Source organism: Lates calcarifer, linkage group LG16_LG22, assembly GCF_001640805.2.
Source record: "Lates calcarifer isolate ASB-BC8 linkage group LG16_LG22, TLL_Latcal_v3, whole genome shotgun sequence".
NCBI lineage: Eukaryota > Metazoa > Chordata > Actinopteri > Centropomidae > Lates > Lates calcarifer.
The window spans coordinates 20,983,841-21,000,165 of NC_066848.1; the positions used below are offsets into that span (position 1 = coordinate 20,983,841).

The following is a 16,325-nucleotide window of genomic DNA, read 5'->3' on the forward strand; positions in this document are numbered from 1 at the left end:
TCTAAACATTAGGCATTACAAAATACAAAGAACTCCTGGATAAAAAATAAAGTGGAAACCCCAACCTTAAAGTATTTAAGATGGGATAAAAGTCCTGATGCTTATATTTAATCTTTACTCTACTCCTACAATACTACCACTTAATACCACACTACCTCTTTGGGGCCACGGAGGAGTGACACAGGACATACATCCACCACAGAGGAAATACCTCATCCAACTTGTTTGGCTGCTGTTTTGAATGCCACCGTTGTTTTGAGTCTAGTTGGTCAGTTATTAGAGAAGAGAAAAAGCAGAGTCTAGGTGGCAGTACAAACTATGACATCTGCCCACAACAACACCTCCAAAAATATAACATTTGCTTTTTGACCCTTTGACATGATTATTTCATATAAACCTGCTTCATTTTACAAGGATGCTCTCCTTATAATCAGCATGCATGAGGAGAAGGAACAGTTACAGTCTCCCTGTGAAGTTTTTTAAGCTCTTCAGTGCAAGTTTGACTTTTGTATTTAACATCCACACACCTGACTATGCATCTAAATCAAGTCATTACTGAAATCAACAACACAAATACTTTTCTTACTTTCAGAGCAAATTGTGCTTTTGTACATGAGTGTTCATCTGAACATATATTAGGTGTGGGTGTCAGCACCAGGTCATAAATAAAACCTGCCCACGTGTTTTTGCGACCTCCAGAGGAGAAATGTGCGTCTGACATAAATAAATAATAAATAAAATATCTGGGGGTATTTACAGAGGTGCACTATTTACAGAAGGAAAAGAAAAACTCTCCATTAAACTAATTAATTCCCAATACAAAACATAGAAGCTACAGCTATGATGTTATTGAAGTTAATTCATAAAAAGATGACTGGATAATGCCCTGGTTCTGTGTAGGGAGGTTTGTGTTTTGGGTATTTTTCACAAAGACTTGTAGCTATATTTCCAGAAACAAAAAAAAACAAAAAACAAAACAAAACTGGAGAACGTAATCAATGGACTTATTTATGAACACATAAGATAATGGTGCTTGAGAAATGTATTCATCTGCATAACAGATTGTGTTCTCTGCCTGAAGACTTCAAATTGTGGCTCTAACTTTGTTTAAACGACTCAGCAAATCTTCATTGTCTGTGCCACAGCACTGAGCTACACCCTCCCACCCACTTACATCATTGCTTTTATTATTATTACTCTCAACTAGTAGTAGTAGTAATCTAAAAGATACACCTTTCCTCACAGGAAAGGTTAGCAGCTAGTAAACATAACAACTTTCACAACTAAATACGGGAAGTTTCAAAATGAATTTCCTCACAACAGAGGCAGTAGTCAGAGAAAGTTTTTGTTGTTGTCGTCCTCGGTGCTGCTCTGTGTGAGGGCTTGTATTGAGTTCATCGCTGCTTCTGAAATCAATCCCATACTCTAGTCATTAGCAAACACCAGAGCACCAGCCCCTTATTGCACTAAGCAGAAAGACAAGCATCAAAAACAGAGCAGAGTGGGATCCTGCTGTTGATTAGCTTTAAAATGATATTTTGTGGTTCTCATTCTATCATTGTACACCATCTATATAATACTATATAATACTGCAACACCACTTCTAGTGTTGGTGTGTGCACACATTTTCCATCTATGTGTGTGTGGTGGGTGGTGGAGGAGGTATACTACTGGGGACATAAAACTGTTTACACAGTCACACTGCTATCTATTCTAGGGGGGTCAAAGAGCAAGTTCTCCCCAACCTAAATCATTTCATTGTAGGTCAAAGACTTGGTTTAAGGTTAAGGTAATCCTTTGAAAGAAGGAAAACATGTTCTACATGTTTGTGTGTGTGTAGTCTAGGGATTACTAATGTTGTGGGGACCTAAATCTGTCACTTCTGGTGACAAAAAGCAAGTCCCCATAACATAAATCATCAAATATTAAGATGAAGATGTTTTAAGGTTAGGCTAAGGGTTAGGGTTAGGCAAGTAGTAGTTTGTGTAGTGTGTGTTTGTGTGTGTGTGTGTGTGTGTGTGTGTGTGTGTCTGTATGGATCAGTCATCCCGGCAGGTTGGCAGGTTGACAAAGGTGAAGATGTTGTACTCGATGAGGCAGGAGAAAGACAGGAAAACAGAGTAGAGGAGGAGACATATGAGACCCAGGCGTTTGTCCAATGTCCACTTGTTTAAGTGAACTCCAAGAACCTAGAGAGACAGAGAGATAGGTCAGCCAGATAAACAGATTGAGACAAAGACATGGAGAGAACTCAGGCAGCTGTCAGAGGCAGAAACCATCCTGCTTATGGAATTTGTGATAAGATATGCTGCTTTATACTCACTGTAAGAAACACAGACGCCAACAGGAGACCCACTGAGAAGATCAGTCCTTTGCTGTTCAGTTTAATCTACAAGAAGATAATGTGTGAGACATTATAATTCACACTTCTATGCTAATATGATGAAAAAGATTCTAAACAAAACAGACTTTTTGGAATTTTCCTTTTGTCATGCTTGCAAACTAATAGCTACAATAATGACATTTTTCTCTAAGCTCTACAGTTAGTTTTATCACAGTGCAGAAATTAGCAACTAAAAAGCCAGATATTTTTCTCAGGAGTTGATGTAGATGAATATTGGACTGACTCCGATTGAGTGATAATGTTGCTGCTGGATGCATAAATAGGCAACTGTTTGCTAACATAACAGCTTTATACAGTGTTGTTCTGCTATTCCCCAAGTGGCCAAAAAATCTATTTATGCAGCTTTTTGTGTAAGATTTAAAGACCAAAGACTGGACTCACATTAAAGCTGTGTTACACTTGTGGCTGAGCTCAAGGCTCTGGCCACTGGTAAACTGCATCCAGCCCTCTAACTCAGTCCACCATGCTGTCTTGTGGAATGTGTATAATTTTAGTATTTACACATGTGTGTATGTGCATATTCTAGTCTTTTTAAACTTTTTAAAACACATTGTGTGAAGCACCTTGAGCTACTTCTTTATGTAGAGAGAGTCAGTGTTCTGATCTATTGTCATTATTGATACAACTGTTGCTGCTGCTGCACTTATTACAAGTTTGCTAATACACCAAACAGAATGCAGTCTTTAAGCGTGCTGTCACACACTGCTGGTGAATGTATTCCGCTGTGTGTGTGTTTGTCAGAGAGTGTGTGGAGAATTTGCAGTTGCTAAAATATGGTAGAGCTATTGTGTGTTTTCCTGAATGACGTGTTCCTTTTTGTGTTTCTAAGAGTAAACCCCCAGAAGAGTTTATTCAAAAATAGCATCCCTTTGCATCTAATTGAAGTACGATCAAATATACATCTTTGCCTTGTATAGTTACACACAGCCTCTTAATAATGTATATCATTATAGCTGGTGGGAGACTTAGGTGTGAAACTGTAGTCAGTTATTTGTCACTTGATGAGTATAGTTCATGTTATTTGATATTTAATCTGAAGCAAGTTGGTGATTTTCCACATTATATAATGTTTATATTGACTGCTGCACATTATAGAAACAATGCCCTCTTCAAAGAGGTAGTGAAGGGAAGTAGTTGTTTGGATACTTGCGCTCTCATTTACGAACTGCACGTCTGCACAGTTTTGTGCTTCAACAATGCACACACTCACCTCTACACTCAGAATGCAATTTATCAATTTCTTCTTATGCTTAAAAATCTGCATACATTTGTAATCTCTCCTGACCAGGTGTATCAGCTCAATCCCAGAGGGAGAAAGGTACAAGCATGGACAAACTTGAGTTCTAGATTACAGACACACGAACTCCAGCTCAACTGTCACACATGTAATAAACAATAACCTGTAAACTTATTGTTCCTGCATTTGTTTTTAATTTGAAAAACAAGGTTATTATTTCATTCAGAGTTAATGAAGCCATTAATGCCTCTATTTCTTTTTGTTTCTCTAGTACTGCACCGGTGACCTGATGTGGGTTAATAGATTCTGTTAATAACATGCAATTGTAATCAATCTACATTAGTAATGAACTGTTATATTTGGGTATCAGTCATTTAATTGACGGGTATACTTGCTGTTATGCTTAAGAAACAGTTTGGCCTGAAACAACTTTCAGTAATGACTCTGGCTCTCAGCTGCGAGATGTTATTAGAACAGAGTCAGACATTACTCATTACTCATGTACAGTCTTTTTATGTGCTGACAACAGGTGCAAATTCCTTTAGTCTCACTGCATCCACTCATAGTATCCACTTGTGTGGTAACCAGTGAAGTGTGGAAACACTGGAAACATTGTACAATGTGAGACACAATAATGCCAGTAACAATGAAGGAACATATGTAAAACTAGCAATCTGTCCAGGGTGTACCTCGCCTCTCACTCAGTGTCAGCTGGGATTGGCTCTAGCCCTCCAACAAGAATAAGCAGTATAGATAATGGATGGACATGTACAGTTTTCATTGCCCCGGTGTATACTAGAAAATTTTCTCACATGCTTGCTTTAATATCTATCAGTGTTTTTTTTTCTTGTTTGCTAATTTTGTCTATTAACATATTAACATTAAGGTTACTCATCAAAGAGATGTTGCTGACCATATTTAGCATTCTGGGGGTAAGATTTATCACTGTTCATTGTGTGATATTGAAACTTTGATAAATACCAATTCTTCTTGTAAGTATGCTACCTACATCAGAGCCATAGTTGATAGCCAGGGTCTTCAGAGCCCAAGGGAGACCAAGCCCTACCAAGATGTCAAACACGTTACTGCCGATGGAGTTGGACACCGCCATGTCTCCCATTCCTGAACACAAGGACAGAGATGGAGTAGTAAAGCAACAGAAACAAGGGAATAGGAAAAGAAATGTGCAGAAAGACAGTATGAAAGGGAAAGTGGGTGGGCAACCAGGAGACAGAAACGTTCATGGGGGGTGAGAAAAAAGGAGACACCAGTTTGAATGAAGGTAGATGAACCTGAAGTAAAATCACTGGAGCTATCTGGCCAACTGACATCCTGAAAGAAACAATGAAGCTGCAGCAGCTACGAAGAGAAGGATGGATGACCAAACTGTGGTGGCAAGTGTGCATCCCACAATGAGCCGCCACACACAGACAGACAGGGGTGTTTAAATATTTGATGTCAGGAGCAAGAATAAATACAGATGAAAGGATGGAGGAAGGGACCCTGTCGGGCTGTCTTCGCTCTCTGCCCCCCCTTCTGTTACAGGCTCATCACAGGGACAGAGGAGCGACAGCGAAAAAAGATGACAGGCCCACCATCACCCCCCACTCCTCCTCACCCTTTTCTATCTGTCATCTCCTCCCCTCTCCAACTCTTTGATAGCGGTTTCACTTTGATTCTTTGGCAGTAGGTACGTGTTTGTGTTAAATGATAGCTTGATAACTTATTATTTTGTGTGTACTTGTGATTACCTTGTCTTGCCACTATAAGGCTGGCCATGCAGTCAGGTACGCTAGTGCCAGCTGCTAGGAAGGTGATGCCCATGATGACATCCGGGATGCCTAGTGTGAAGCCTATAACTGTTACCTGACACGACAGACAAAGACAAAAACAGATTATACTGTATACTGAATCTATCAGAGTGCTAGAAAACAATAAACAATAAACATTTTTGGGAAGTCATTTATGAAAGATATCTGTTGCAATCAGTGAGACACAGAGTTTAACTTGACTCTGTAGTTCCCCTCAGGTCTACAGAGCTTTGTAGCCTCTCTTAGCTCCTTTGTTTCAGTATTGCTGCCTACAAAATCTCTTTTATTAAACTTATCTCTGACAGAACGCTGCCCTATCACCAAAGGCAGCTAGACAACGCTACAAGCTGAGTGGTCACAAACTAGACACTTGTGTCACATACATTAAACAGGTGCCCAGAAACACGACACTAAATTAATGTTATTACTCGATAAATTGGCCACTGGACAATATTCTCTCTACTTTTAGCTCTGCTCTATTTTTCACCAACTCCTCAGAACACATCTGACTCTTGAACTGCTAAACTCTTCGCTGTGTTCACTAGTCGCTCACTTTGCTTGCTTTTTCCAGGGCAGGTAGTGGATCTTTTAAGCTTTTTTGCTTTTTCCTGCCTACTGCTATAAACAAAGTTGATGATACCAGTAACAGTGAATCAAAACAGGAAGGTTGGGGGCCATAACATTATAGCAATCAGCTGAAAAATAATAAAAAGTTCTGCATGGCTGAGGAGAACAGCAGAGTTGTTAATAATTGTCTACGAGCTAATCAAATGTCTACTATCTTAGCTGACATTTGACATATTGTAGTCAGATGACCTGTTGTTCATAAAAATACTGATTGCTTTCATAATAAAAGCTGCTTATTCTATTTTTTTACTTTAAAAAATTGTCTCTAAAAATGTTTATTAAGTGGCATTTTGGGTGGATGCTTGAGGAAAAGGAAAAGAAGTAATCACTATCAAAAACACGTGAAAGAATGTTGGCCTGTAGCATTTGTGATTATAATAACGTTGCAGAGTTTCTTCCCATCTCTCACCATCCAGACCATGATGTAGGAGAAACTTGCGATCCACAGGGTGGAGGAGATGAAGGACAGCATGAACCAGTTCTCCCAGCGAGGCATGGAGCAGTTGGGGACAGTGAAGTACAGCAGCAGGCACAGAGGCCAGGCCAGCAACCATTTCAGCTTGTTACACACACCCGCTGCAAATACACACGTCATGATACAGTGTTACACTGTGTCAATACTGAGATATATGGACTGTATGAAGAGGGATGAAGGGTAAAACGATAGATTATTATATCCTCTTATACTAAATATCCTTTCACATTGTCAGTAAACACTGTCAAGCACTGATCAAGCACTATGTGTTTTTCATTCGGATTCATTCAAGTTTATTTCTGACCATATAGATTTGAAATATGTATACACTGCATTTACTCCCTACATGTGATCAACTATATCCATGAGTTCAACTGAATTTAAGCACCCATATTTTGTCTTTTATGCAGTGTGTATATTATTGCCAGGTATGACATGGATGAACACATGAATGGTTATATACAGTATTTTCAAAAAGGCAAACTTGCAGGAATAAGATGTATCATATGATGGTGGAAGGTAAAAGGAGTCTGGTGGTCAAGTGGAAACTCAAGCAGAGTGTCAAAATGAAAGCTAACTGTGATACATATTCAACAACTTGTCAATACATAGAAGGAAAAAATGCCCTGCTATCCTAAAGACAATTACTACTATTGACAGTGCTTTTAAAAGTCCTGGAAACAGACTTATATGATAGCGCCAAATGTTGCTATAAATCCTAATTATAAAGCATCAAAGGAACTGTTCAAAAATTTGGGATATACACTTAATTCCTTTCCTTGCAATCTCATGTTAAGAACAGAGCTTGAGACAGGAGGTAGTTCGCCTAGCATAGTTAGCCTAAATATTGTAAGCTGGGGAAAACAGCTAAATTGTCTCAATTGTCTATCCAAAGCTCAAAAATATGCCTGCTAACACCTTTTACACTGCATATATAAAAATGTAAAAATTCTGATCTCTTACTTTAGTTTCTTGCCAAACAACAGCCAGGCAGTGTGCAGGTTGGTACAGTTGTACTTAAGCCTGTATTCATCAACCATATCTGACAATCCCTCAAGAGATATTTACCCCATGTACCTGTCCCTAAAACCACTGATTGACTTGTTTACATTTCTGTTTATGTACAGATTAACGAGCCAAGATACAGCATATTAATTAATCCTTTATGGGGCACTCATTGAAATACTTGGAAATTCAAAATTTCAACCCTAGAGTGTCATAGCAGGGCACAACAAGACTTTTTTACTTTTGTGACATTTTTGAAAATATTAAATTTTCATGTAGGAAATCAAGATCAATGAAGTTACCATATGTGGTTCCTTGCCTGTCTAGGTTAAAAAAAATTCTAAAAGATGTATATATAAAGAAAATAGAAAAACACACATATAACACACACATATAAAGTTAAAGGAACATTATTTTTAACATGTTCCATTGAACATAAATAACACACATATATCTATATATAACATAAATAACAAATTATATATAAATATGACTAGAACTAGCAGCTGTGACTCAGACATATATATATATATATATATATATATATATATACATATATATATATATATATATATATAAAATATTGATTCTCACTGGGCCACGTAGCGACGCCATTCGGATGTCCGTGGAAGTTACCATATATAGTCACTTGCCCAGTAAAGGGTTAACGAGTTTTAGAGGTGCTGTCACCCCTCACTTCCAGTCTTAATGCTCAGCTAGGCTAATTTCCTCCCATTCCTAGCTCTGTACCTCACACATAGACATGAGAGTTGCACTGGTTTTCGAGGATGTAAACACATGCTGCATGGATCCATGTCCAGTTGGTACCTGGGCATTGGAAGGGTACAAAGGGTCCCTCTCCATCCTCCTCTTCCTCCTCTTCATCATTCTCGTTGTTCTCGTTGTCCTCATTCTCTGTCTCATTGCCTGTCTCCCTGTCGTCATGGCGAATGCTGACACCCCTCTCTGCCCCAGACAGCCCATTTTCTATGCCCCGCCTACTTCCTCCTTTCACTGGAACATCTGAGTCACCATTGGTCAAAGTCCGTGTGTTGATTAGACGCTGTCTCTGTATCATGAATACACATCCATCCATACACAAAAACACAAAAGCAAGAGGGATTATCTATATTCTACTATGAAATAATATCAGTAAAAAGGCCCTATAACCACAAATAACCTACAGCTATGGACAGATTATGAGAAAATAGACCCCAGGACAAACACATGTAAAAGGCCCCCTCCCACACAGGGCCAAGATACCAAACTGAAAGAGACACAAAACAACTACAAATAATGTGGTTGTCTGTAGTTGTTTTGTGTCTCCTTGTAATCTTTTGTTTGACTTTCCAACAAGAAAAGGGGTGGCCATATGGGATTCCAGTGAGGTCCCCTTTGGCCCTGTCCCTGTCTCAGGCTGCCGTCTGTCATTAACATCACCACTGATGAAATCACTCGATTGGTTTTAACAGAGAAAACCCAACATTCTGACAGGCTCATGTACAGACATGAGATGCTACAATGAAAAATTATTTTATATATATTTTTTTTTTTTCTCAAAACACAGCCCGGAAAATTGAATCAGATGTATTATGAACATCTGTTCACAATAGCAGAAAGAAACTGCACTTTAATGTCAAGTGGACCTAAGTTATGGACTGCATTTAAAAATAGCAAATGAGATTTAGTTAGGCTTTTGGACCAAGTGTCTTGACTAGTCATTGAGAAATGTGCAATAATAGGCAATGCCTGGAATCTTCAGTATTGGAGCTGGGTTGTAGGCCGTGACCTCTGTGCAGCACCAGATTACCTTGTTAAAGACGCTTTCTCCTCTGAGAAAAACACACTGTGGTCTCATTCAAATTCTCTCTCTTTTCTATCAAAAGTGCATCTGTAGTGCACCTGTGTGTACACTTACCTCAGTGATGAGCATTCTTGAGGCCATGGTGAGGCGTGTTCTAGGGGAGAAGTGGCTGGTGATCATGATCCTCATGCCAGCTTCGGAGAAGGACAGCTGATGGGGATATGCTGACAGCAGCTCATCCACCATCAGCACTGATGGCTTCCTGTGGTGGTTCGCTATAACACACACACACATGACCACTACAGAACATGCCCATGCATTCCATACCATGTAATATCTGTACACACAGTTCAATAGCACTATCACTGGAATAGCTTGGTTGTCACACTCAAGTTACATAATGACAACAAAACTATCTCCATGACAACTGAGCATTCTCTATCAGCTGAGGGAAGCTGTAAGTTGTGTTTGAAAGCTCTGAACAAAGCTGGTCAGTAGACCTTGAATTCAAATGTTTATGTCAGATTTGATTATTACTCAGGTTAAACAGCAAACAGACATATCAGCAGTTGCTGTGTTATTGTAATAAAACATAGTAGGATAAATCAAAATTGGACAAATGTATACCTTTCTTCAATAGAACAGCTGTAGCATCACAGCCATCATCTAGTTCAGCATTACTGGCCGTTCCGTTCCTCAAACTGGATGAGTTCTTCCTCCTCCTCTCCAGGAAACGTACAACATGGGAATTCAACCTGGAACAATTAGAACCTCATTACAATCAACATTTTAGCCACATGGGATGATCCACTTTACTTTACTCATAGAGTTATGACAGCTATGATGCATCGGTCAGTGATAACTCTTCATGTTTTGGGACCTTGTGAGATACAGATGATTGGCATTGTACCAACCTTGGGATGCTTCCTTTTAAGATGGCTGAATAGATTATATGTATTACCTCTGGAGACACCAAATGTTTACAGACTAAGTTCACAAATTAATAAACTTCGAGAAATATCTGACTGCAAAGCCGAACCAATGCCACACTACTGACGTCAAGTACTTTTTTGGCAACAACTCCTCCTAGCTCACATTGAACAGTTTTTCAAATATGTCACACATGACAGAGACCCTATGATAGAGACATGTGACATAATTTGGCAAATCAGCACAGCCATCTTGTAGGCAATCATTCTGTTGATTTGCAAACATAGCAAGGATCCATGTTATTAACTGCGTTTTGTTTTAACTAATTAGGAGTAACTAGTGCAGTGGCCGTTCAAAATGTGACTGTCGGTGGGGGCTGACTACTTGTCCCACATTAAGTCAGCTTCCTGCAGTGTGTGTGCGGTCAGTCTGACTCATTTGCTGCTGAATTTGGCTGCTCTGCTCTGCTCAGACAGCGTCTGGGTGATACCATAGAAAGTGTCGTCACCGTTCTGTGCCACCCTTAAAACCCTGGTATGTGCGAAATTGTCTGGGTGGTGCACTGCTCTCGCAGTGTAGTACCACCTTTTTCTACCTATTGAAAGCTTTCTGGAGAACCGCTCATCCAAAACACTCCACAGTCAAAGCTGCACTTCCTTGAGACTTCAGCAATACAATCACAAAGCTTAGAGTCGATCGGATGAGCGGATATTACAGAAAACAAAATCCAGAGTTTCCTCCAGGTGTAGTTAAATCATACTTACTTCATGATCAAAATGTAGACAAAATACATCAAAATCAACGTCAGAGCTTCCCACCTGAAAAACACAGTTTGAATAAATTTACCATGTGTATTACTTCAGAAACTGTCATTTGTAGATGTAAGTGAGAGCACTGATTGTCTTGTCACATTAATTATAAGCAATCAATACTCCTGTAAATGTGACTTACCAAACCACTTTTTCATCATATATAAACTGTAGAATTGAAGAGGAAAATGACAGAGTGGTGAATATCATATTCTTGAACATGTATATTTATGAGCTGTTGGAGCTACTCATTGTATTTCCATGAGGCACATCAGATTTACCAATCCAACTGGTTAAGTGAGATGGCAAAACTTTTTACACCACCTTAGAAATTTCAGGATGAGCCTTATCTATCTAAAAAGCATTTGCAATATTAATTTGACTGTATTTATGTTTTATCAAGCTGTTCCTTACCACTATAAGAGCAGAAATAGACAAAGTATAGTAGACAGAGTCTCTGAGCAGAGGCCAGCGGGAGAGATGAATCGTCTGGGAGAGAGACAGACAAACAGACAGACAGAAATAGTGAAGTGATGCTAAAACTTGCAGACACCGAACTACAGTTTTTGTCCTGTTGAGTAACACATCCCACAAGGTACTCACTGCTGTGCACTACTAACAAGATAAACCAAGCTCTCTCTCCCTCCCTCTGTGTGTGTGTGTGTGTGTGTGTGTGTGTGTGTGTGTGTGTGTGTCTGTTTGGGTCTTACATAACTTGTAATCTAAATAGGAAAAAATTCTTTCAAGTATGTTTCTCTCGTGGGATTATAGCAGTGACACTCTTCTGCTGCAAAATAAATGCATTTGTGATGAGACAGTGTCATTTTCATCCATGGTTTTTAATGTGAAAAGTGATGTATCAACTTAGGGCCACTGCAAAAAAAATTTCTTGCTTGCAATATCAGAGCCTTGACACAACATCTGCCTGTCCCCAATTTTTAGAATACATATGTATTTAGTGGCCTTAATTGGTTCACGTCAGGCTTGCTTCCATTGTTCTCATGGATGCATTCTTAATGTTGCAGTGTCTAAAATGCTTGCTAAAAATTTGGATAGAAAATTTGTAGATAGGACATAACAGGAAAGGTGTTAGGTGTTAGTGAAATGGTATGCATGTGTTGTGTACTGTACCTGTACAGCAAATATTCCACACACTCCAATAATACAGAGGATGTTGAAGACGGCTGAGCCTACGATGGTACCGACCCCAACGTCACCTTTAGTGATGAACACTCCTATACATAAGGGACACAATAACTGATTACCACATATTACCAACTATTCAATTCAAGTTTATTTATATAGCGCCAAAACACAACAGAAGTTATCTCAAGGCACTTTTCATATAGAGAGAGAGACTTAACAATTCCCACTATGAGCCAACTATCACTTCACATTTCAAAGATAAATCCTGTTTGGTTTTGTTTTGACTTTGCTGTTTAAGTGTAATTAAAGGGCCAACTGACCCTTAATGTTTTGGCAGCCAGCAAGACATGAAAGATTGCACAGACAAAGGGAAGAATGGATTCCACTAAATATCAGCAAATTCTAGAAGTCAGGAAAGTCAAAGTGAAAGAGGCTGTCCTCTACAACAGGACAATGATCTAAAGCAGACCTCAAAATCCACCATGAACCATGAATGAGCTTTTGGATTTGAGCTTGAAAATCCAATGTATGTGCAAGACAGCCTAAAAATAAGGTTAGGGTTAGCTGTGATATCTGCAAAAAGGGGGGATTACTAAGTACTGACTCAGTATGGTGTTCAACGTTTATGCCACAATGATTGCCTCTCCACCTTCTTTTCATTCCTCTCAAGTTTTGTTTCTCCTCAGACCTTCCATTGTCCTTCAGTTCACAAGATGCCACCTAGTCTTTCTGCCTCTTGTCTCCAATCATGTGAACCTACTTCCCCACTCACACACTGATCTCACTTCCTTCATCACCTCAGACAGTATTTACACTGATCAGCCACAACATTAAAACCACTGACAGGTCAGATCCATAGAGGCTCGACTCCATAACCCACAGGACCCTCAACTGGATCCTTTTGATGCAAAGGAGCAGCGTCTCTACTCTGAGCTCCCTCAGAGAATCACCACGTTACTGTCGTGGAGGGGTTTGGGTGCTCCTGTGAACCTGGCAGCTGTGCTGTTGGGGGCATTAGGCCCTGGTAGGGTCTGCCAAGGCAAATTGGTTCCAGGGGAGGGGCAAGAGTAAGAGCAATTCAAAGAATCATCATCAAACAATCATGGCTGCAATACCTGCCAAAAACAGGGAAAACAGGGCTCTCTCCTGGAGCCAGACCTGGGAGCGGCACTCACTGGCAAGCATCTGGTGCCTGGGCTTGCACCCACAGGGCCCAGTCAGATTCAACTCGCATGACCTACATTGAGCTGCCACCCAGGGATAAGCACTGGGATTGGGTGCTTTGTTTGCTTGGCAGCAGGCAAAGGCAGGGATCTCGGTGTGTTGACACTTGGTGGCACAATCATTTGGATTTTTCTGTAGTATTTTAAACGACTGTACGTCTGTGTATTGTCTTATTTTAATTAATTGAACTAAAGTTAAATAATTATGGATAGATTAAGTTATGTAATTTTAACTTTTGACTTGTTTGTGATGAATAAATTTGCCTCCAAAGATGGGTGAATGTATGTATGCAATCAGGTGTGTTTGTGTGTGTTTCTCACCAATGACAGAGGTGAACAGCTCAGGAGCTGAACTGCCTGCTGCCATGAAGGTCGCTCCAGCAACATCCTCACTCAGATGAAGACGCTGAAGGAGGGAGGAGACAATCACAAAACATTACCAAGAGTTCTTGTGTGATGATGTAAGCTCAAATGCAGTAATAAGCTGCAGTGTTATCTTACCTCACATATCTTCTCTAGTGAGGGGACAAAGTAGTCATCACACACCAATGCCAGGGCATAGAACATGTAGACCGCCTGCAGAGGCCCAAATACACATGCACACACGCGCACACACACAAACACACACACATATAACTGATGCATGACACCTGCTACAAAACACACAAAAAAAACAATTTACTTGTGATCCTTTTTTTCTCTATTTACAATTACAGCACTAACTAGTTGTATTATAATTCACTATGTGAGTTTCGTTGTTTAGCTGTTTGTCCCAGAATTGCTCTCATAGCATTTTCAGCAGCTGTTTTCACCAAAAGCTGTAGAAAAACTACAGTAAACTACCTGCTCAGCTGCAAACAGCAGAGAGACACAGTGATGTAACTATAGTGTGTCCTCACATCATATAAAAGTCTCTGTTCAACAGAGATGTCATTTACTGTTTGTGCAGTTTGTTACTGTTTGCGTGACACAGTCATGTCATACTTTCTCTAAAAATTGCTCCAAATTCCTCACCTCTAAAAGAAATACTGTTCTCACTCACTAATTAATTCCAGTCACTTCTACTTTGCTGTTTTTTTGAATCACCGTTAAGTTGCTTTCAATAAACCTGATAATTTCCTGCACAGACGTTTCACATTAAAAGCCTTCCAGCATCTCAAAGGACATAATCAGCCCCTTTCCTGGCAGGCTTTTAATTTAGACTGTTATGTTTCATTGTTGGTAACATAACAGTGACTGTGAACAGAATAGTAAAGACAATATTTCTTGAAAGTAAGAGCAGCAGAGGGCTGAGTACAACATGACTCTATTGTTGTATTAATTGTGGATTATGCTGATAAGCTAGAGCACAGGTGATTCCTACCCCTCCAGTGCTTTTTACCCAGCTTTCATACAGCACCAGAATTTATTTGCTCGAGTTGGCCATTATTTGAATACTAGCTTTTATGTGAGAATTTGCTGTGTAATGTAGAATTTAAATTGTACATAGGCTGCAGGTTGTAATCAGTTCAGCATGAGGAAAACATTTGCTTGTTCTGTGGTACTGCAGTGTAAGGATGTATAGATGAATCCAGAAGCACTAAACACATTCACACTGACAGTGAAAGCCGAGATGTTTGAGCTGTTGGCAGTCCTTCTCCTCTGAGAAATATCTTAAGTCTGTTTGAAGTCATTCAGTGACAAAGCACTTATAACATAGGATTTGGTAAAAATGACATTAACATAGCACTTCTGCCCAAAGTCCATAGTCTGAATGTAAGAGTACTGTGCGGAGTAACCTTAGCAAACTATATCAAATCCAGCAGGAATGACTTGCTAACTTATGTTTTAAATCATCAAACTCAATGACTGCATAATTTAAGAAAACTGATTCAAAAGGGAGATGCTAGCAAGAGATATGTGGGGTGGTAGCTAATCATTGGTGCAGGCAGATTGCTCTTTTGCAGCCCATAATTGGTCCTTTGTCAGCAAGCCACTCAAAACTAATATCAAAGCATGAGAATTTAATAATAATGTAGATTTAGGGGAGAAAATTTGATTTCATGCAGCAGAGGCTTGTGGCTTTTAATTAATATTTTTGTTGTCTTAGTTTGTTGTCGGAGCAGCACAGAACAGGAAAGTCTAGCAAAGTCTAGATTTTGTCTGAAATTCTTTTGTAGATTCTAATCTTTATATTAATGACAGGCTCTAGAGGATCTGCTGAAGAGATGTCCACACATATATGTGTTATATATAGGTTAACAAGTGAGGTGCCACTGCAGTGGTGGCTTGTCTACTTCCATGTGCAGCCTGGAGTTGTCTGTAACTACATCATATGTGTGTGTGCTGTATCTGTGTAAAGTACATATGGCGTTTACATTATTAGATAAAAGAGCAACATGCACTCTGAGTTGCTGCTGCATAAAAAGCATCAAAGCCACATCTCAGCACTGATGAAGCCCTGGCAGGGTTCATCAGTGCTACTTCCCTGTTTTCCTTTTCAGAGGCCTTTTCCAATATGTTTTCCTATGTAGTATAACTAATTTAAACTCACACAAATGAAGAAATCAAGGACTACTTTGGAAATACAGAGAGTATATGAAACAAAACATCAAAGTGTATACATTGCTGCAGGTGACACTCACACAGAGGACATGCAGGCCCACTGCTCCTTCTGCTCGCTCCTGGTTGGTGAAGTAGTCCCTGGGGAACTCATGGATTGCTGCAGAGGAAAAAAAAAAAAACGGTGAAAGGATAAAAAATATTTAAAAAGTGAACATGGACTCCAAGTGAAGGAAAATACCTTAAATAATATAATATAGGGTGGAGTGTCTCATCAACTAAACAAACACCAATAAATAAAAAAGTATGACAG

The 16,325-nt window shown here is 39.5% G+C and overlaps 1 protein-coding gene across 1 annotated transcript in view; it reads right to left on the bottom strand.

The window, feature by feature from the left end:
* Positions 1-666: 666 nt before the first annotated feature.
* The window catches only part of LOC108896011 (sodium/potassium/calcium exchanger 3), an 82,112-nt gene continuing 66,453 nt past the window's right edge, over positions 667-16,325 (bottom strand). Inside the window, exons 3-17 of the mRNA XM_018695033.2 lie at positions 16,096-16,172; positions 13,973-14,047; positions 13,793-13,877; positions 12,234-12,337; positions 11,517-11,591; positions 11,245-11,270; positions 11,058-11,111; positions 9,991-10,118; positions 9,478-9,638; positions 8,388-8,628; positions 6,489-6,655; positions 5,393-5,507; positions 4,651-4,763; positions 2,324-2,389; positions 667-2,189 (exon numbers count right to left, since the gene is read on the bottom strand). Of these exons, the coding sequence (XP_018550549.1) occupies positions 2,040-2,189; positions 2,324-2,389; positions 4,651-4,763; positions 5,393-5,507; positions 6,489-6,655; positions 8,388-8,628; positions 9,478-9,638; positions 9,991-10,118; positions 11,058-11,111; positions 11,245-11,270; positions 11,517-11,591; positions 12,234-12,337; positions 13,793-13,877; positions 13,973-14,047; positions 16,096-16,172 (1,637 nt within the window). The 3' untranslated portion in view covers positions 667-2,039. The remainder of the gene's footprint in view (positions 2,190-2,323; positions 2,390-4,650; positions 4,764-5,392; positions 5,508-6,488; positions 6,656-8,387; positions 8,629-9,477; positions 9,639-9,990; positions 10,119-11,057; positions 11,112-11,244; positions 11,271-11,516; positions 11,592-12,233; positions 12,338-13,792; positions 13,878-13,972; positions 14,048-16,095; positions 16,173-16,325) is intronic.